A 22,134-nucleotide genomic window follows, 5' to 3' on the forward strand; every position below is an offset into this window, starting at 1 on the left:
CTCTACTGAAGTATGTGTATGGTTAAACACTCTACTGAAGTATGTGTATGGTTAAACACTACTGAAGTATGTGTATGGTTAAACACTACTGAAGTGTGTGTATGGTTAAACACTCTACTGAAGTATGTGTATGGTTAAACACTACTGAAGTATGTGTATGGTTAAACACTACTGAAGTATGTGTATGGTCAAACACTACTGAAGTATGTGTATGGTTAAACACTCTACTGAAGTATGTGTATGGTTAAACAATCTACTGAAGTATGTGTATGGTTAAACACTCTACTGAAGTATGTGTATGGTTAAACACTACTGAAGTATGTGTATGGTTAAACACTACTGAAGTATGTGTATGGTTAAACACTCTACTGAAGTATGTGTATGGTTAAACAATCTACTGAAGCATGTTTATGGTTAAACACTCTACTGAAGTATGTGTATGGTTAAACACTCTACTGAAGTATGTGTATGGTCAAACACTACTGAAGTATGTGTATGGTTAAACACTCTACTGAAGTATGTGTATGGTTAAACAATCTACTGAAGCATGTTTATGGTTAAACACTCTACTGAAATATGTTTATGGTTAAACACTACTGAAGTATGTGTATGGTTAAACACTACTGAAGTATGTGTATGGTCAAACACTACTGAAGTATGTGTATGGTTAAACACTCTACTGAAGTATGTGTATGGTTAAACAATCTACAGAAATATGTGTATGGTGAAACACTCTACCGAAGTATGTTTATGGTTAAACAATCTACTGAAATATGTGTATGGTGAAACACTCTACTGAAGTATGTGTATGGTTAAACAATCTACTGAAATATGTGTATGGTGAAACACTCTACCGAAGTATGTTTATGGTTAAACAATCTACTGAAGTATGTGTATGGTTAAATAATCTATTGAAATAAGTGTATGGTTAAACACTACAGAAATATGTGTATGGTTAATCACTACTGAAATAAGTGTATATAGAGGTTACACAACGAGTGGTTGTTGGATATGGAATTTATTTCACACGAGTTAGTTATTTTTTAAAAGTTACAAAAGATAACTTACGAGTGTGAAATATATTCCATATCCAACAATTTCGCGTCGTGTGACCTGTTTCTACCACAATAAATGTGTATGGTTAAATAATCTACTGAAATATGTGTATGGTTAAATAATCTAATGAAATATGTGTATGGTTAAACACTCTTGATTTATGTTTTCTATTTTTGTTACTTTTTTTTTATTCTCCTGCAGGCTGAGAAACACTCCTTACCTTTTTTGATTCTGCTGCAGGCTGAGAAAGAATCATTGAGGGAGAACGAACAATTTCCTCTATTACTTCGTCGTCGATCACATCATCTTCTAGTGATTCCTCGTCTCCCTCCTCTACTTCATAACTGTTGGCATCTATAACACAATGTTTACGGTTGATCTCCACATATTTGTGTAAAGATGTGATGCTTTAACAGAATAAGCCCAATCTTAAAACTTCTCAAACCTCTAGAAGTGGAATCCAGCAACATTTAGAAAAGATATGTTATAAAAAATTTCTAAAGAATTAAGTTGCTAGAGTAATGTCACTGAATGCATTCATGATTTTCTGCTAATAAATGGTAACATTGGCCATGATCTTTGAACCTATAAATACAATCTCATCTATATGATCTCTTCAAAGTATTTTCATACATGAACTTTGCATAAAAATGAAATTTCTAAAGCAGTGACACTGATGTGAGATGGGACAGAATGGCCTCACAGGTATTAGCAATTCAATCATCTCTGAGTTGGTAATATTTCTACTAGGCAAAAGGACAAATTTAAATCAAATATGAATAATTTGAAGTTGATGGTTTCAATACATATACTGGTACTTTTTAATACCTTGTAGGTTATTCCAAGTCAATTAATTAATAATGATTGAAACAAAATATTATTACATAACATTGTATCAAGCTCACCATCACTATCATCATCCTCATACTCGTCATCCGGCTCGTAAAAGTCTGACATTAAATGGTGCTGTGGCTCATCAATCTTGGACACAAGCTCGGCCAAGTCTGTAAAGTTGGCCATCACTGGAATGTTTGCCTGCAACATTTCACAATGTAGTTCTTATTCCTGATCGATTTGGACACCTTATATCTTCAGACCTTCACTAATGCCATGATTTTTTTTTTTTTTTTTTTTGTAACCTTTTTGTTTCACTGTTTCTTTCCTCAAAGATGTGTTGCACTGACATATACATATTATTTTGTTTTAAATTGTTTTTTCAAAGTATGGTTGTCATTAATCCATAATGACCAGAATAGTAATGTGTAATTTATTTTCTTCTTATCAGTCTCAAAATTAATATGCACAACTACCCAAATGTTCCAAGGCAGTACTTTCTGAGAACTAGCTATAACAGCCATCTTCTTATATTCGCACTTAGAATAGATGTGATGTGCACAACCTAGGGGGATCTACATATGAAATTTGAGGAAGACCAATCCAGTACTTCATGAGAAGTAGTGAATAAAAAAAGAAAGGAAAATAAGTACTGCAAGAGATGAAAGGCAACCTACTAATATCAAAGGGCCAAAGGCCCTGAGAAACGTCAGGGTCTGAGGTCATATTATAAGAAATTTAAAATTGGACTTTATAGTCAGACAGTTACATTTGTATCAGATGAAATGTCTTAATCTGTCCCTGGTATTCCTATTCTATGTATATTCAAGAAAATATGTATTACATATATATCAGCTGACAACTTCACAAAAGCTGAGTAAAGTTCTTTCCCTATTTCTTTAATGCTTGTGGAAGATTATTGATATACTCCTGAATCAGTAAAACTGCTTGTAAAGTTTGAAAAAAAAAATCAACTGAACAAAAAATCGGTCTATTAACAGAACATGTTGTTCAAGTAACTACAACTAAAGATAAAATCCAAGATGTACACAGCCAAAGTTTTTTTTATATTTTATTTATACTATAAGATGTTAATCAGGCCTATCAAACATCTATTTTATGACCCCTAGTAACACATTTTAACTCCGATAGAAAACTGCGGTCGCATTGTCCGACGAGACATATCTAGTTTTGACACCGAAGCCAGTACATCAGTCACAGATCATAAACAAATAATAACCTTATTTAATAAAATCCTCACGAAAAACGGCAATGTATTTTGTTACAACTTGCCCTCAATTCCTGGTCATATTTCTTGCATATTCTAGCGACATACAAATGAATATGAAACTGCGAACGGTCGTTAGTTTAGTTACATTAGACATAACCGCCATTTTGGCCGACTAGTGATGAGTCACGTGACAGCTGAAGTTATCTCTTTGAATGCTCGAGTGCATTTGACTACGTAAATAGGGTTGGTTTTAGGTTTATATGAAATGTTCCTGTATATGAACTCAGGATGAACATATGTGGATAGTTTCTCTGTGAATGCATGTAAATTTCCCCGAAGATCAAACTGATTTTTCTACTTTCGTTTTCAAGGCAGTATCGAGACAGAACTACGTAATCCTACGCCAACAAAATTGCATTACTGACGAGGAAAATGTTAATATTTATACTCTAAAATAGTCTAGAACACCAAACATTCATATTTCATTTTAAATAATAGCAGTAAACACAGTTTACATCACTTAAATTGGGTCAATAATTGCTATCAAAATAGGAACTATATTAGGCTGCGGATGTATATCATTTGTATGACAGAAAAGAGGAATAGTTAGCCGGAACAGAGGTGTAAGTAACAACCTTTTCCAACCACGCCTATAACGGCAGGTGCCAAAGGCACCCTGACGTTAATAATTTGATAATTAAAAGATCCCTCAAGTACTTAATGGTCAATAGCAATGAAAGGCTTTAATTATCAAAATCCAACATAGCCACCCGTGGTTCATTCTGTTCTATCAATTATTTCAAGGTCATTTTAGATTACAACATATATTTGGGACATATCACTGTAATTTGTTAGCTTACCTCAGGTCTCAGAATTGAGTTACTACTGCATGACTTGTCCTTGGACTTCTCCTCAAACAGTTCTTTGACAAGTCCACCCTTCACCCAGCCAGAGAACAACGTCTTTCCATGGTGGTACCCTACATCCTGTTAAAACCCGTCACCACATGAAACTCTACAAGATTTTCTGTAAAATCTTTTTTTGGATTAATTCAACAATGTATCATGTACTATCTATCCCTAGGAGTTTACAGAGAAATTCCAGCTAAATTGGGAGGCAAATCAAAGAATGGTGGGATAATATATTTTCATCAACTTTCATCAGATTACAAATAATCTCAACATCTTTTTAAAGCAGATTCTACACAGTCGGAATATGAACAAACTGACTTACACTGATTTCATCACAACTTCCAAACTGGAGGGTGGCAAACTTGTCTATAGGGGGCCGAATGTATTCACAGTAGTCGCTGGTCTTCATCATCTCTAGCTGTCGGACTCCTGATACATAGGCCAGACGGGACTGTATCTCATTCATGTCTGGTACCTACAATCATAACATCATTAAAATATTCATCATAAATCATTGTTATCACTGCAACGTGTCTTTACATCAAACTCAACCTAACACAGATACATCATATCGTGGAAATTCTGAATAACTCTCACTATACAGAAGAGAAAGAAGTTGTTCTGACAATCACACTGCTACATACCAATTTAACATAACTTAATATACTATTTTTTGACATAAAATGAGGGTGACTACCTTGACAGGTTCTGCCCATGGATTCCAGCGTTTCCATAACAACCACCAACCCGAGAGATCGTCTCCGTAATTTGTTAGGGAAGTCTCATCCTGACTGCCGACATCTACAGCAAAGATAGACTGGGCACCCATCGACTTCATCACATCCGCTGTCAAGATACAATATCCATATTACTGCTAGTACAACTAGGCAAGTTTTCATTATTGAAAAACTTAAGTGAAATTATTTTTATTTGAGGAACAATCTTTGACTTAAGTTGGGATTTATTTGACATTTGACCTCACTGGTAACTTTGAAATAAATCTTGCATCATTAAACCATATTAACATAAATCACGGGTGAAAGTGTCAGTTTCTGACAAATACTGAAATAGCACGGTTTTCTTTCACATGTATATGAGGGAAAATGGTACTAAATTCAGGAGTTATACTAATGATTTTCACTTCGAAAATTAATGTTCTTGATGTATTGGTATATTGTGTGTAACATAGTTCAATGTAATCATACCAGGCAAATTATTGACATATCCACCATCCAACAGAAGATGTCCGTCCATCGGGTCACACAAGGGCGGCATGTACCCAGAAAGGGACATACTAGACCTCACATAACGCCACAGACTTCCTGTAACACAGATACTACACTTATGTAAACGAGATACTGTAATTAGTCAGATTTCATCCTGTCATCACCTGGATAATATTTACTCTAAACATATAATATGTGCCTGCCATTTCAAGACCTAGTCCAGGAATGATCATAACAAGCTTTGATAGATTTATTTGGAGCCTGGTCTTAACTGAATTGTGAAATTACCATTTTACAATTATATAGTTATAGTGATGGGTCATTTTACAATATTAAGTGAACTGAATTATCTGATACCTAGATAGTGTATCATTGGTAGTATTTGTGGGAGAACCCAAATACTGTATCATTTGGTAATGTTCGTGTGAAAATGAGACTTAACATCATGTAATATATAACAGACTTATTAAGAGGTAATTTTATTTCAGCACTTTTCAAACTGAAAATGTTCGACTATTTTTTATTTTCAATTTTTCTTCTATAACCAGTGTAACTATAGGTTCACCAATACATTGTTGTGCTGATCAGTGATTAAATTAAGCTATGGTGTAACATTTGAGTGCACCAATTTAAAAATAAATAGTGACATTAACTTTATAATGTACCTGTGGTATGGACCTTCATCTTAGATGTGGAGATATCTGTACTGATACAGAAATATGGAGTCCACAAATCCTCCACTTGTCTGTCTGTTAACACCATCTCTATGGATCGGTTAAATGCCCTACCTGTAAAACAAATGGTTATAGGGTGTAAAATACATTCTACCTGTAAAACAAATGGTTATAGGGTGTCAAATACATTCTACCTGTAAAACAAATGGTTATAGGGTGTAAAATACATTCTACCTGTAAAACAAATGGTTATAGGGTGTAAAATACATTCTACCTATAAAACAAATGGTTATAGGGTGTAAAATACATTCTACCTGTAAAACAAATGGTTATAGGGTGTAAAATACATTCTACCTGTAAAACAAATGGTTATAGGGTGTAAAATACATTCTACCTGTATACCACAATTTTGAGGTCAAACATCTTTACTGGTCATCTAAGGAGAGCCTCCCCTGTAGGCAATATGCATGTGTTTATGGTGATTGTATGTGTTTTGGGAGGGTACAGTATGTTCTTGTTCGTCATCTCACTCCTATAATACTGAGCATTAAGCAGGAGAAGCAACTATACCATATCCATAGACTTTGGTAGGTCTAGAAACGACCATGCTGGTATGATGGTGGTACCAGGTAGCCATATACATACCTGAGAACATTGATGCTATGGGGTATGTCAAATCTACAATCTTCTTCCACAATGATGTCATTTCCTAGGGAAATAAAACAAAAGAGAAAATACATATAAAGTACTACATGCAGTTTACAAACCACACTCATATTTAATTAAATACTAGGAAATACCTCTTGCAGCCAATTTTGTTTCTTGCTTAAAACAAGCAAACTTACAAAATATTTTCAACTTTGAATATTTATGGAAGGAAATAAATTCTTCTTTATTTTATGTTGGGCCACATTATTATATCAAGTATGTAACCTACAGACACCTTACACCATTTCTCCATATTCTGTGCTAGCTCACCAAAAGTATGAGAGAGTGAACTAACCTTTCCACTTTCACTGGTTTTCTGAGTAAACTAACAATTAAGATGGTGGGCAACATTTGAAATGAGAGAGTTAACTCACCTTGAACCATTTTCTCGTTTTTCTGAGTGAGCTAACAGGTAGTTAACATTTGAGCGAGTGAACTCACCTTGAACCATTTTCTCGTTTTTCTGTGTGAGCTAACAGCAAGTTAACATTTGAGATAGTGAACTCACCTTACACCATTCTCTAGTTTTCTGAGAGAGCTAACAGGTTCCCTAGTTTTCTGAGTGAGCTAACAGGTAGTTAACATTTGAGAGAGTAAACTCACCTTACACCATTCCCTTGTTTTCTGAGTAAGCTAACAGATAGTTAATATTTGAGCGAGTGAACTCACCTTACACCATTCCTTGTTTTCTGAGTGAGCTAACAGGTAGTTAATATTTGAGCGAGTGAACTCACCTTACACCATTCCTTGTTTTCTGAGTGAGCTAACAGGTAGTTAACATTTGAGAGAGTAGACTCACCTTACACCATTCCCTAGTTTTCTGTGTGAGCTAACAGGTAGTTAACATTTGAGATAGTGAACTCACCTTACACCATTCCCTAGTTTTCTGTGTGAGCTAACAGGTAGTTAACATTTGAGATAGTGAACTCACCTTACACCATTCCTTGTTTTCTGAGTGAGCTAACAGATAGTTAACATTTGAGAGAGTAGACTCACCTTACACCACTCCCTAGTTTTCTGAGTGAGCTAACAGGTAGTTAACATTTGAGCGAGTGAACTCACCTTACACCATTCCCTAGTTTTCTGAGTGAGCTAACAGCAAATTAACATTTGAGAGAGTACACTCACCTTACACCACTCCCTAGTTTTCTGAGTGAGCTAACAGGTAGTTAACATTTGAGATAGTGAACTCACCTTACACCATTCCTTGTTTACTGAGTGAGCTAACAGGTAGTTAACATTTGAGAGAGTAGACTCACCTTACACCATTTCCTGGTTTTCTGAGTGAGCTAACAGGTAGTTCACATTTGAGATAGTGAACTCACTTACACCATTCTATAGTTTTCTGAGTGAACTAACAGGTAGTTAACATTTGAGAGAGTGGACTCACCTTACACCACTCCCTAGTTTACTGGGTGAGCTAACAGGTAGTTCACATTTGAGATAGTGAACTCACTTACACCATTCCCTAGTTTTCTGAGTGAGCTAACAGGTAGTTAACATTTGAGATAGTGGACTCACCTTACACCATTCCCTGGTTTTCTGAGTGAGCTAACAGGTAGTTAACATTTGAGAGAGTAGACTCACCTTACACCACTCCCTAGTTTTCTGAGTGAACTAACAGACAGTTAACATTTGAGAGAGTAGACTCACCTTACACCATTCCCTAGTTTTCTGAGTGAGCTAACAGGTAGTTAACATTTGAGAGAGTAGACTCACCTTACACCATTCCCTAGTTTTCTGAGTGAGCTAACAGGTAGTTAACATTTGAGAGAGTAGACTCACCTTACACCACTCCCTAGTTTTCTGAGTGAACTAACAGACAGTTAACATTTGAGAGAGTGGACTCACCTTACACCATTCCCTGGTTTTCTGTGTGAGTCGTGCAACATTGACCTCGTCACACCAAACAGCTCCTATAAAAGCTCCCATACTGGTGCCCCCTACCATGTCTATAGGGATACCGGCCTCCACCATAGCCTTGATCATACCTATGTGGGCCAGTCCTCTGTAATATTAACAATGTATGCACAATTATCTTCTCTTGGAGTTGTGAAAGTTACGATGACTGTTGTAAAATCCAATCAAAGGCTAGGCATATTTATGCTGTTTAATCATGTACTGACTCTAATAAATTTACTTGATTTAACTTGTAATAAAAGAATAAGGGATGAGTGGTTTGTTGTAAACAGTGTGAAGAAAATATTATCTTTCATATCACATATTTGACTTATTTATTTATTTAACAGGTTTTACGTGTACAGGTACAGGTATTACGGCCTTGCGGCCTTTCAGCTAACGATATCTGACAAGAGATCTAGAGTACTATATATATGTACCTGGCTCCGCCCCCTCCCAGGACCAGACCAATGGAAGTGCCGGTTAGAAATCTAGACAGTCTACCAAAGTCACTCTGTCTGTCAGGTTCAGTCTCAAACAGCCGGTTGTACAACTCCAACTAAATATACATTAAAATGAATGGTTATGTGTAAGTGTACTCAAATTCCTATCAAAATCAGTTACCTATTCTGCTTTGGATTATTAATATAAAACTTAACATTTGACAAAACAATACAACATCTCAGTTTAAAACTACAGAACAAAAGGTATAACTTTTGAAAACAATGAAGATTTAAAAGTTATCTGCTTTAAAAAGGGAAAATGAAGTCAAGCGTGATTATCATTTTATCAGAACATTGGGATATTCAGAGACAACACTATATAATCTTAAACATAAAATTTTGTTGTCAGGTTCAGAAACAAGGGATATGATACTTTACACTACATGACAATCATACATACGATTTTGTCATCGGGGCGTTTAGAGAAGACACGCTTTGGACAGCGGATATGATGATGTGACGAGCACCAGCCACGAGCATTCAGCCATTCCACTGTGCCCTTTGGTTTCTCCGCGTCCTCCTTGTGCAGCAGGACCAGTTCTTTCTGAGCCCGCACAGAGATATTTCCCATCTGTTTCTCCACCTACAAATAACACACAATATTCAACTCCTAAATGGTCAAGATATAATTCAGAAACTGGTCGACAAGTAGAGAGACGTATTACAATATACTTCTAACTCAAATTCTTCTGCTAGATTATGAATAGGCTCAATTGCAATTCCTGTATAATGTTTTCTACGGCAAAAACTGAGAGTGTACTGATTCATCAATGTCTTAATATGTCTAAATTCAGTTATGCTCTTAATTTTGATAGAGGTGCACGAAAATAAATATCTGACAGTAAATGTCAAAATGTTATCTGGAGTTTCTTATAAAAAAAATATATAACCACATGTACAGCATGTTGCTTTAATTACCTCCCCTACAGCAGGATCATTGTCAGCCAGCCCCACAATAAGGATACAATCTGCCTGCCTTATACAGTTCTTTGTCCACTTCGTCATTGTATAGTCACACTCGTACAGGGTCATTCGGTGCATGTCCTCCTGGTGCCCCAACCAGTTAAACAAGCGGAATTCATGGATACTGTAAATATAATAATACTGTAAATATATACGGTAATAATACTGTAAATATACAGTAATAATACTGTAAATACAATAATACTGTAAATATAATTACACTGTAAATACAATAATACTGTAAATATAATTACACTGTAAATACAATAATACTGTAAATATTATAATACTGTAAATATAATATGATATTACCAGCTCATTATATCAGACAGAACTTTGGGATACAGACATTTGTTACAGTAAACAAAACTTCATGTCTGTCAGAAATGTATGACCCTCACTCCTATGCAATCATGCATCCTGTCCCATGCAGGTGTCAAAGGTGACCGACCGTCACTGTCACCTTTGACCCTTTATAGTTGACCAATGACAATCAGAATGTGATGATGTATAGAGCTTGATGTTATGAAACTATGGTGTAAATATGAACCGAATCCGTTGAGATTTTCTCAAAAGATTATGGTATTGATTCAGAACGAAACGGGACAGGCAGACAGGAGTCACTGTAACACGATATATGACTCCCTCCCCATAAAATGACCAGGGAATCAAGTACGTAATTACAAAATATGACCACAGTCGACATTTACTTTGATCTTTTTTAAACTTACCTGTCTAGTGCAGCCCCTCCCAGTCTAGACTTCACAATGCCACTGGTCAGTCTGGTGGTAGGCCCTGAAATGGTCAACATGTTTATAAGATGCCATCAACTATCTGTTATCATTACATATAGATACTAACTTCAACAGAGTTGAATGATATACCATATACTTTTGTATCTTTGATTGTTACTTATGTTGATTTAAAGATGGTGCATGAAAAAGAGTTCATTATACTTTAAAATGTTTAAATGTAACAGCTGTTCAACACAATCAAATTCCAAATTTTAAAAATCTGACAGTCAGTGAATCTGACATGGGAAGTTAGAGGTCAAATGACACCTGTCATAAGTTTCTCACTGTGTAATCCTCTAACATTGTTGGAATACTTTGAAGTGTACTTACCTATGGCTTTAAGGGCGTTCTGGAGCTCTAGGGTGAAGGTGGAGATAGGCACATCCTTAGATATTGGCAGGACAGCCACCGTAGCCAGGTTACTCACTGACCTGTTCTCTACGATCTGTAGATTATCTATAGAGACAAGAAGGACATATATAATAAGATGTCTGAATTATTGGTGTGTTAGGAATGTCCATTAGAAAAGAAGTAGAAAGTTTGTTTGCACATCATCCTCTTGTACATATGTTGAGGTTGCATTTATTCTTTTTTTCTTGTGAGACAAATTTTCTCTAAATCATGCAAGATTATTGAATCGTAGTATTTTTTTAAATTACAGAATAAGATAGTTTTTTATATGTTGATAAAACATTCCATAAAATGCTGTCAAATGTCTACAGCACTGAATGCAAGGAAACATTACATATAAAACTATTAACTATAAACATGATTTTCTGCATCTGTAATCAATTTTGCATATAATGTACACAGTGTAATAAAATCATAGATATCCAAGTTATTAATATCAAATCACATCGAACCACAAACATGAGAAAAGGATGATCAATCAATGTGCTATATAATCGGGCACCAAAACACACAAACTCCAAAACACACATTACACAGAAATCCAACAGGAGGCTGTCTGCTTCTGAAATATAAACTGAGATGGGGAAAAAGTCGTTTAATCCTTACATTTATATAGAGGAGTTGTGAAAGTGTCAGTTAGACTTTATCTGGGTGGAAATATTTGATATAGTGGCAAAATGCAACAGCAGTTTCTTGGTAATACATTTCTCTGTAAAAGGAAGAAATCTACTGGTAATATATATACACTGTATATATATATATTTTCTTTATTTATTTATTTCGATCACTGATGTTATCATTTGTTTGCTTTTTTTCGATTTCATATTTGTTTGAAACTTCAATTACATTAGCAAATAAATCACAAATATATATTATACATGGAACATAACACCAACTGATCAGGGTCAATCAAATCCATTCATTGTAAAGTGCCGTCAATAGTACTAAGACATTATGATTCTGAACACAAGGAAATGCCAGTCAGTATGTGTCTGGTAACACTAATTGAGGACTATAAAAATAGTTGGTGCTCAAAGGACTGACTGGTTTTATCATGGGTTTCAATAACATCTTTTACAGTGTCAATTGAATGATCGATGTCTAGCTAGGTAAACTAACTGTATGTAAAAACGAAAGAAACAGAAGTTAGGTTAGTTAATCATAAATAAATTCTACTGGTTTTGGTGAAATTTATCCTGCATTACATAACGACACAATCTAATGATATAACCTTATCCATTAATATAAAAGTGTATTGCAACTTGACGAAATGTCTTATTGACTTAGAGTAGTTGGTATTCCTCTACTTTCAGACCAGGACAATGTTGATTTCTACAGTCAGTACCACATTAAGGGACATTACAGCAACACCCATCCCCATCACTTTTAATCTGTAACAACTTTATTTAACAATTAAACGCTTGGTAGATTGTATTTATTGCCAATATCAATGCAATTTGGGTCACAGATAAATAGAATGACGCCCATTAGGGCGTCATGAATATTTATCTGCCACCCAGATTGCATTGATATTGGCAATAAATACAATCTAACAAGCGTTTAATTGTTATATTTACATTAAGATACGTAAAACTTCACTTTCTCTTTGCTAAATCTGGGGTTTAAGATCAGCTATTCCCCTGTTTGTTCAATTGAAAGAACGGCAAATGTGAAATTGATTTCATTGTAGTGCTTGGTTTGCATTCAGATTGATGTGTAATACAAAGCCTCGGCGTGACTAAGGTCAACAAAGCAACAAAATGACGTCATAATTACGCGATTGTCGAAATCTTTGCTAGGTTTGATACACCAGCAACGCATTGCCAAACATTTTTTTGACGCCGACGAAAGTGACGTCATGTGATCTGGGCTGTATACGGTGATCAATACCACCTGGTTTAACACAGGAGTAATGGGAGACTGTCACACAGAATGTAAATATTTACAGCTAGCTGTCCAGTTTTTGGAGAATAAAATCCTTTGCATGTTGATGCTATGCATTATATTCCGACCAAGTCATTTCTGAATAGCAAGCAATCTTGGTTATATAATATGAAGGGACAGGGGCCCGGGGCACAAGGAGGGTTGAGTGATGTTACATCGGATGAGGATAAACTGGGCGAAATGTTTTATAATTTTTTTCATCAGGATTCTGTTTAATATTCTTCACATCAATTGTCTGTTTTTAACTGACAAAACATACTGAAAAAACAAATACCGTAACGGTACTCAAAATGATTTTTTTTTGTTCCTACCAAATTCACACCTAAAATGTGTCAAGTCTGGAATATAATATCAATCTATTTGATTAATACAAACTAGCTGGAATGACACTCCAACAAAAACAGATCAAGCTGTGAGAATATAAATATGATGTAAAACAGATCTCCAGTATTAATGACAGTACAGAGTCATACAGATGCCTCCACCTCTGTGTAACATGCGATATATATTGAAATCTTTTACTCCCTTGTGGGAACAAAGGTGAGAGAACTCAACCGGAGGGGAAGATTCATAAGTTGACAAAAAATATATTCTTACATAGCATTTCATGCACAAAATGTTTCCTGTGTGTGTTAACCTCTACCATCATCCTAAGCAACCATTCAGTCCATGTTTAAAAATTTGGATTTTACGAAAAATATTCAAATGTCGGTCAAGTTAGGAAAATTCTTATTAGCAAATGATATAAATTTGTTAAGCAAAAAAACATGAAATGACTACAATTTGTGTGAAAACTTTCAATTTGCAAATATAGGTATGATCTTCCATAATATCATTTAAAAAAAAAAACCTCAAAAAACAAAAACGAAAATTGAGGAAAATGGATGGTTTAGAGGCACTTTTACAGAAATTTGATTGTGAACGAGAGAAAAAGACTCTTTCGGCAAGCTTTATCTAAAGAATCCACTTCATTGGTGTTGCATCTGTATGATATGGTACATGTAGGTGGTAGAAAAATCATTGGCATTACGCCTGAGTAAATATCTTCAACAGTGTTCCAGCTAGGTCGGGTTAGCAGGGCGCGGCGCCCTGCCCCTAATTGAAAATTAGAAATGCGCCCCGCCCCTTTTCATGTAGTACTGCCCTTTTTCTAAGTGTCATTGGTGCTCATTTTGCCTCGTACACTCTAGATCCGATTTGCTGAAGCCATGCAATATACAGTCAGTCACTAATTGGCCACCTGTAACACCAGTCCCCTTACCTGTAGACCTTTATCCACGGTACTGATGGACGCTGCCCGAGGCACAGATCGGTCAGCTGGGGATTGAGCTGGTGTTTTATAGATTCATTTAACCGTGACGAGTCGATAGGATCGGTTGGTAATCCAATTAAATCATAATCACGAAGGCTTTTTGAAGATGGACAAAGTAATTATAATGGATGGAAATGTTGTTTTACTTATGTAAACAACTTTTGACAAGACCGAAAAGAGCCGCACGTTTGTCGTAAAGTTATCCCATGAGCACGTGTGCAATTGGCGATCGATCTATATATCTTTGAAATTTTCTTCACATGACAACACGAAATCCTTCTGGTTTTAACCAAGCAACTTTTAAGTAAATGATCATGAGATCACTTTCCAGCGATTTTCCAGTGATCAAAATTAGCTTTCGGTTGATTTTATTTGATGAAGTTTGGCGGGACGCCGGAAATGGTTCGTTGTAAATGCAGATTTCGCAAATTCCTTGTTGGATTGACGGATTTCTATACAAAATGTTTATTTTTCATCAGTAAATAAAGGACACATAAAAATATCTGCTCATGTGAATAATGGTTGCAAAAGTTTAGTTTATATTGTGTTACTTTCGTATCTGAAATGCCGACTCCGCATTAACTGCGGGTCATGTGATAGCCAAGTGATTACATTTCTACAACACGCGGGGACCGTTTGTTTACGAGAGCAACGGAACAAATGTTTGATCAGAAACTTGCGAATCATGATCGGCCCTAATTCGTTTACCATTTCTTATAATTAATTCAAGAAAATGCTAACTTGCTATAATTTCCTGATTTTAGTTTACCGTTATTTCTAAAGAGTCTAAAGTGAAAGTAGAAATTTACCGCCGCTTACAAGATACATCGCAGTTATTTGGACGACGTTTATTCAGATATTAAATAATATAATTTCTTTTACTTAATCATTTTTTTCTCGTATATGCTTGATCACCTTTTCTCTTTTGCTCTATAATATCTTCACTTACAATTAGTCGTCTTACAATCACAACGGACAGACTAACTTCTGGTTGAAAATATCGCTCTGTTGACTATAATCTGATAGTAACTTTTTGATTGGACGTAATTATCGTATATGGATTCTCTCAATACACCCTTAAATTGAAATAATGCTAATATCATTTTATTTTTGAATTACTCTTGGTCATAACTTTTACCATCAACATTTAAAACAATATTTGAAGAATAAAGAGAAGAAAGAAGACATTTTTACACACAAACAAAATAATAAAAAAAAATCAACATATTTCCATTTGTCTCTTATGAATCAGGTCATATGTAATGCATGGATGTACTTAACTTGTCCTGTAAAATAAGGTAGAAGATAGATAGGCCCGGAAAAAATGTCGCGCACAAAAATGCCCTTTTTTTTAGGCAGCGCCCTGCCCTTTTCAAATCCTAGCTGGAACACTGTTCAAATCTAGGACAAAAAATAGACAATAAATAGAAATCTGTTTTACTATCTAGCATTTGTAAGGTGTTAGTATTATTCTGATTACACACAGCTGAAGAGAAACTAAAACCAACAGCGTGGCTTTAGAACGCAGCCAAGGACATACCCGCACTGTGAGAGGGCGTGTCGCTGTCCTGAGGGAGCAGATGCTTGGGCGGATCTAAAAATATGCTAGCTGCAAGTGTGTGACCACAGAAATAAAACAATATCAGCATGCAAATCAATTAAACAAAAAAATTAGCATTGATTTAAAAGATAAATGTTGTAAATATTTCATATGGAGTATAATATTGTAAATACTAAATAGATTGACTACATCATTTGTATTGTTAGTACACACTGCTGAAACACAACATCATGAACATTTTCTAGATATTTCAAAAAATCTTTCCCTTATTCCATTTTTTGTACAATAAGACTTTTATTTCAGAGACAAACTTAACTAATGCTTTGTCTTTTAAAGGCTCTTTTAATTGGTTTGTGTGTAATTGAACTATGAAACATATATACATGTATAACCAAAGCTTTCTCTGTACTCTGTATCATGAGATTTACAGTTACATGTATAGAAAATAAAGCAAAGCAAAAACTCACACAATATTAGAAGTGCCTGCCAGAAGTGTTCAATATCAAATCAATATCAAACTCAATATTTTTCAATTAGCCTAAGTATATTTCATATTTGAACTATCTTTTGTTTTGATTGTCTTTAAAAAAAAAGATCATATGGTGATACATGAAACTTATTTGGCCTTTGACCTCTGAATTTACCAGATTGCAAAGCAAATCACTTCACCAATGCCTCCAGTATTAAATTCTCTATTCTAAATTTGAAGTGTAATCTAAACTCTGATTTTATCTTTTTTTATTTTTTTTGGTTATTTTTTGTCGTCTTCCGAAATACACAGCATAGCCTCATTTATTGGGGTTTTTTTCAATGCTAACTTAAAACATATAGTTTAACACCTTTAATATGTCTTTTTTTCACTTAAAATCTTGGCCTATTTTAGATATTTGTTTTAGTTGCCATAATATGTAAGATGGAGTAAAATCTACAGTATAAGTAGTTAGATCATGAAGCAGTGTGATAAGAATCTCACCATTAGTACAGATTGTAAATCATCTACTGGATTAAAACACATAATCTTTGTCTCAAACCGATTTATAAACATTCATAACAACTATTTAGTAATCAATATTACTATGTGTTAATGTTGTGCAGGCAATAACAAGTCTACTAGGTGTCAAACTATGTCAGAGATATTACTGAACAGCCAGGATCGTATTAGTGGTTAAAAGCATAATCATTTAGTGTTGTATTACTACCGTATTAATCTACTATGTAAACGTAATTAGTGTATTTGATTCAGTGTATTTTATCTAAATTGTGTCATTATTATTTCAAGCTGTGAATATTGAAACTTTTCTACAATTAAATTTAAATTAGTGATTTTTTCGTTCAAATATTTTGGGTTATTTCAGGCAGTGAATATTAAATGCCTAATGAAAATCTCATGATGTAATAAAATGCCTACCTCCGAGTGGAACCTGTTGACGTGAGGTCTGTAGATGTCCCAGAATTCTCTGTCCAAGGAGATGGATGAGTCGAGTTACAATGTGTGGGTACTTCCTCTTGATCAAGTTTAGTAACTCTGCTGGTAGTTTAGCACATTCTGTGTCTCTGTAATGTCAGTCAGGGAGGCACGTCTAAATAACTTTTCTTAGAAATTTGTTCAGTTGTTCTAACTTTTTAAATCCAAAATAAACTTAATTTGAAATTACAGACAGACCTGTCAATAAAGACCCCTGTGAAACTAAACAAAATAGTGCTATTGGTCATTACAGCGAAATAATGAACGAAAGCCTACAGGAGTGATTAAACCAGTTATTTTTTTATAGAAAAATGGTATATACGGTAAACCTCCGATTAATTCGAACACGCGGATAGTTCGAACACACATTTTTTTCTAGAAAAACAATAATTTTTTAGCTAGTAATAGTTCGAACTCTGGCTGTTTATAACTGACACCATTTCGGATAGTTCGAACTTGTCAAATGAAGAACGTAAAGTAAGATTTCCCCCCCTGTAAACTCGATTGAAAGCTCGCGACGACTCGGCCCCGATGACCGGCCCAGAAAAAATGCCAAGATTTAAATTTGATCAGCAAGCACGTTTATGTTATTAGATTGTATGCGTGATCATTAGAATGCGTCTGTATTTTACTATATGCCACATATTTTAGCGTTAATTCAGTTTTTTTTTACATTCCAAAATACACCACGCACGAGACAGCTGATTGCAAATTGAGGCCCCGACAATGTATAATTTTGCAGGTATCAACTATGTTTGGTAGATAATACGACTGGGCATATTTAAAAGCAGACATGTTGATGTTCTGACCTAATTTTACCAACATATATCGCCTATTTTTACAGTAGTGCTTTCGTAAACGCAACAGGTTATGTAGACTGCTTTAGATGTTTAAAGAGAGACCATTTATTTCAATAATATAGCGATAGTTTCTGATTCAGATAAAAATATAATCATGCAAAGATTATACTGTACAAATGTTTAACTTTTGTGTCACAAATGAAACGTGTACTGTACTGTTTTGGGGGCTACTGTAGCTACGCATTAACCGAGCAGCTTCGCGCAATAACCATCATAATTATCGCGAAATGAAGAATGTTTTAACAATCAATTAACATTGAATTAAATAAAATACTATCATTTTACTAACTTAAAATGTGCCATTGTTCAGACCGCCGTTGTTACGTATCAGATTTACGATGGATGTGTTTGTGTCTAATGATTTCACTCTGCCGAGATTTTCGCCGATATTGACTCGAATAGTTCGAACTCACGCTTATTTTCTGAAGCATAATTTCGAATAATTCGAACTGGTTCGTCAATATTTATTTAATTTTGTTCGAACTAACCAGAGGTTTACCGTTTTATACCCTCGAATGGAGTAATGAAGTTCAAGGTGAGGAGATATTTACCGGATAGCCATCATGGTGGTGGTACGTTCAGTGTCGGTGAGAACCTCCACAATACCAACCAGCTCCCCACGGCCATACTCAGCCACCAGCTCCTTTTTACCATCCTTCTGAGTTATCACGGACCGGAATCGTCCCGTCAGGACAATATAAATACTGTCGGAGTGGTCTCCCTGTCTGTAATGATATGTTTGACCACTCATTAGACAGAGTTAACAAGGAAAACTTGAAATCAGTTCATCACTAATCATACAGTACCTAAACAGTGCCTTCCCTGCCTCGGTCAGCATCCAGTCAAGGGCAAAGTCTATCTGTCGTACAAATGGTGTCATCCTCACAAGTGTAGTCTTGGCCACATTGAGAACAACGTCTGGCTGGACCCGCATCATTCTGCCAGGACAAATACACAAAATTATAAAAAAAAAAATTTAACATCACAAGAGAAATTATGGAACATCTCACCACCTTGAATGTAAGACAGGGGATCTCAACTGGATGAGAAAGATTCTTAAGTTGACAAACATGAGAATTGCCAGGTGTTTGGCAGCTTAAGAATCATATTCTGAGGTTTGAGATCTCCCCTTCTCATGCCCAAGGGTGAATGATTATTTTTCTCTTATATTGTTTACCCTATTGATATTCATCTTATCATCAACATTACTTCAGTGCAAGACAATGTCCATGTGACATAATTGTATTGTTGACATGATGTCATACAATTCTAGTGAAAGTGGAATCCCCCATCTCAAGAATAGGGTGAAATAAGGAAATCTTGCATCGCTAAAAAAATTGATACAGCTGTCCAGGGTAAGAGAAATTGTATTCTCTTTTTAAGACGAACTGTCCATTTTGTTTAATTATTTTACATATACTGTACTGTAATATTTTCTGTTTAATTATTTTACATATACTGTACTGTAATATTTTCTATGTGATTCATCAAACCATGACATAGATTTACAAAAACAAGATATCTTTTCATGATTGACATACTCATAGAAGTCATTTTTGGAGATGACAACAATGCGGACATCAGTTTTTGATCTGACGGTAAAGAATGACGGCTCTCCAGTCAAGACAGCCAAGGCACCAACCATTTCTCCCGGCTGGGAACAAAACAACAGGGCTTGCTGCAAGGGAAACAACCAGTTGAAATGAAAAACACAAAATACTGTAAACAGTTTTCCAAAGATAGTGACACAGTGCAGTTTCGAAAATGACTTATTAATTGAAAAACTAATTGTACCATAATCAAAACAATTAATATAACTATTTCAAAAAAAGAAATTTGAGTTTTCAAAATGGTTATACTTACCTCTTTTTCTTTAGCACCAACAACTTGTTGTAGAATCAGCAGATTTCCAGTGATGAGGAAAATGAGACTTGCATCCTGAAATAAATCAATTTCATCAGAAACCATTAATTATTATATCTTTTTCAAAATGTAATTTTCACTGCTTTGATTACATAGACACTTTATCTCTAAAATGAACTATAGACATTTAATCTCTAAATTTATTTCAGACACTCAATCTCTGAATTCACAGACAACTTTATATCACTGCAACTATGTTATTCTTAATTTAGTTCCCTATAACCGAGATAGCTTCCTCCTACAACACTTGCTATTTGCTATATGGAGTCCAAGACTGTTATGCTGATAATCTAAAGCTAACCCCTTGAAAAGCCCAGGTCAATTTAACCTACTATGGGTTCAAAAGTACTGTTCATCTATGGATATCCATTCACTTCATCAAGACATAAAATTCTAATTTAAAATAGACAGAATATGCTTCGCTACCCCTTCACTTTTGTAAAGAAATACAATTTTTTTATCAGAATTTTTCTTTTATTAACAGAAATCATTTAACTAAAATTGTTATTTGTGGCTTGTATCTCTACATAAAAATCATAAACTTTACTGTTATCAAATATTGTATTGTAAAAGTTACTAAAATAGTCAGCCTCCTTGTGGTGACCAAATATACCTTATAGATAACTTCCATTTGGTATATATGTGTACCTACCTGATCACCCTGTTTGATAAGTGTGGTTCCAGCCTTGATGTACTGCAGGGAAACTTTGTCATCCAATATAGTGGAGTCCTGTGGTGGATTATTAAAGACAACTTACTTGAAGTAAAATGATTCATATATGGTATTAAACAAAATTTTGAAAAGAAAATAAACAATTTCAACAGGTCCTGAGACTGTTTTATAAATAAGGGATATTTATCTGGCAGTTCTAGGTTAGGAGTTTACGGTTCTATGACTAATAGACAGTCTAAATATATTCCAGTAGAAACAGATTAAGCATTGTTCCTTGTGATATCAATCTCCATCACAGAAAACAAGCATACAGGGTATTTCTAAAGCAATGCATGTCCCCTACTGGCCCCTGCTAAAAATAATTAACTGTGATCTTGACCTTGACCCAAAAACCCTGAAACTAGACCTTGTCTGAGTTATTATGGTCATCTAACATTGTATGAAGTTTGATGAAAATCCCTAAAGAAATACAGCAACTAGAGCGCTGACAAATTCTGGCATTGCATACATATGTACAAGACGGATGGAGAGGAAACCTATGGTCCCCCTGGTTTCATCTATAGGGGACTAATAATACTACAATGTGAGCGGGGCAAATAGTGTTGGTGATTCTGATGACTTTTCAGTTATAAAACATGACTCAAAGATTCCTACTTTAAGTTTGAGAAGGGTGGTCATAAAGACTCAAAGATTCCTACTTTAAATTTGAGAAGGGTTATCATAAGCAACGACTCGATGATCTTACTTTAAGTTTGAGAAGTGTGATAAGATCTTTCTTGGCGAGGTTGAGGACCATCTCCTCATTGGTGTTCTGTGAGGATATTGATGTTGTCATATCTGTTTTCTTGACTTTGTGTCTCTGTACAGATGTAGAACTAGACGCCCCTCCCTCAGCATCCATCTTGGATGCACTGTGTGCACGTGCTCGCATGCGCGCTGTGTCAAAGTCAGATTTAAGGTGATCTACATCACCGCCCTCCGAGTGTTGTCTCCGCACTAGAAAAAAATAACATTGTAATTAGTTGTACCGAGTTGATTCCTCGCTAGAAAATTAATGTATAAAGTACAAAGGAGAAATTGGTCAACAGTGTTAAAATAATTTTTTCCTTTTTGCTTGAAAAACAACATGATATGGGATATTTTAATAACAGGGCCAATGTAACATAAATGTTAATGTACCTTCTTG

The 22,134-nt window shown here is 35.1% G+C and overlaps 1 protein-coding gene across 5 annotated transcripts in view; it reads right to left on the reverse strand.

Annotated features, from left to right (window-relative positions):
- The window catches only part of LOC117323549 (neuropathy target esterase-like), a 44,125-nt gene that overhangs the window by 6,071 nt on the left and 15,920 nt on the right, over window positions 1-22,134 (reverse strand). For 3 of the 5 annotated variants that reach the window (XM_033878829.1, XM_033878828.1, XM_033878830.1), the window contains 22 exons: window positions 21,694-21,944; window positions 20,928-21,005; window positions 20,216-20,290; window positions 19,894-20,030; window positions 19,159-19,290; window positions 18,904-19,077; window positions 17,436-17,581; window positions 16,007-16,075; window positions 11,130-11,255; window positions 10,737-10,800; window positions 9,961-10,129; window positions 9,443-9,625; window positions 8,980-9,098; window positions 8,492-8,648; window positions 6,578-6,641; window positions 5,924-6,046; window positions 5,238-5,354; window positions 4,730-4,878; window positions 4,355-4,507; window positions 3,982-4,107; window positions 1,962-2,091; window positions 1,277-1,410 (listed from right to left, as the gene is read on the reverse strand). In XM_033878829.1, the coding sequence (XP_033734720.1) occupies window positions 1,277-1,410; window positions 1,962-2,091; window positions 3,982-4,107; window positions 4,355-4,507; window positions 4,730-4,878; window positions 5,238-5,354; window positions 5,924-6,046; window positions 6,578-6,641; window positions 8,492-8,648; window positions 8,980-9,098; window positions 9,443-9,625; window positions 9,961-10,129; window positions 10,737-10,800; window positions 11,130-11,255; window positions 16,007-16,075; window positions 17,436-17,581; window positions 18,904-19,077; window positions 19,159-19,290; window positions 19,894-20,030; window positions 20,216-20,290; window positions 20,928-21,005; window positions 21,694-21,944 (2,876 nt within the window). The remainder of the gene's footprint in view (window positions 1-1,276; window positions 1,411-1,961; window positions 2,092-3,981; window positions 4,108-4,354; window positions 4,508-4,729; window positions 4,879-5,237; window positions 5,355-5,923; window positions 6,047-6,577; window positions 6,642-8,491; window positions 8,649-8,979; window positions 9,099-9,442; window positions 9,626-9,960; window positions 10,130-10,736; window positions 10,801-11,129; window positions 11,256-16,006; window positions 16,076-17,435; window positions 17,582-18,903; window positions 19,078-19,158; window positions 19,291-19,893; window positions 20,031-20,215; window positions 20,291-20,927; window positions 21,006-21,693; window positions 21,945-22,134) is intronic. The other 2 variants (XM_033878833.1, XM_033878831.1) reach the window with 1 other exon arrangement.

Source organism: Pecten maximus, chromosome 3, assembly GCF_902652985.1.
Source record: "Pecten maximus chromosome 3, xPecMax1.1, whole genome shotgun sequence".
Lineage (NCBI taxonomy): Eukaryota > Metazoa > Mollusca > Bivalvia > Pectinida > Pectinidae > Pecten > Pecten maximus.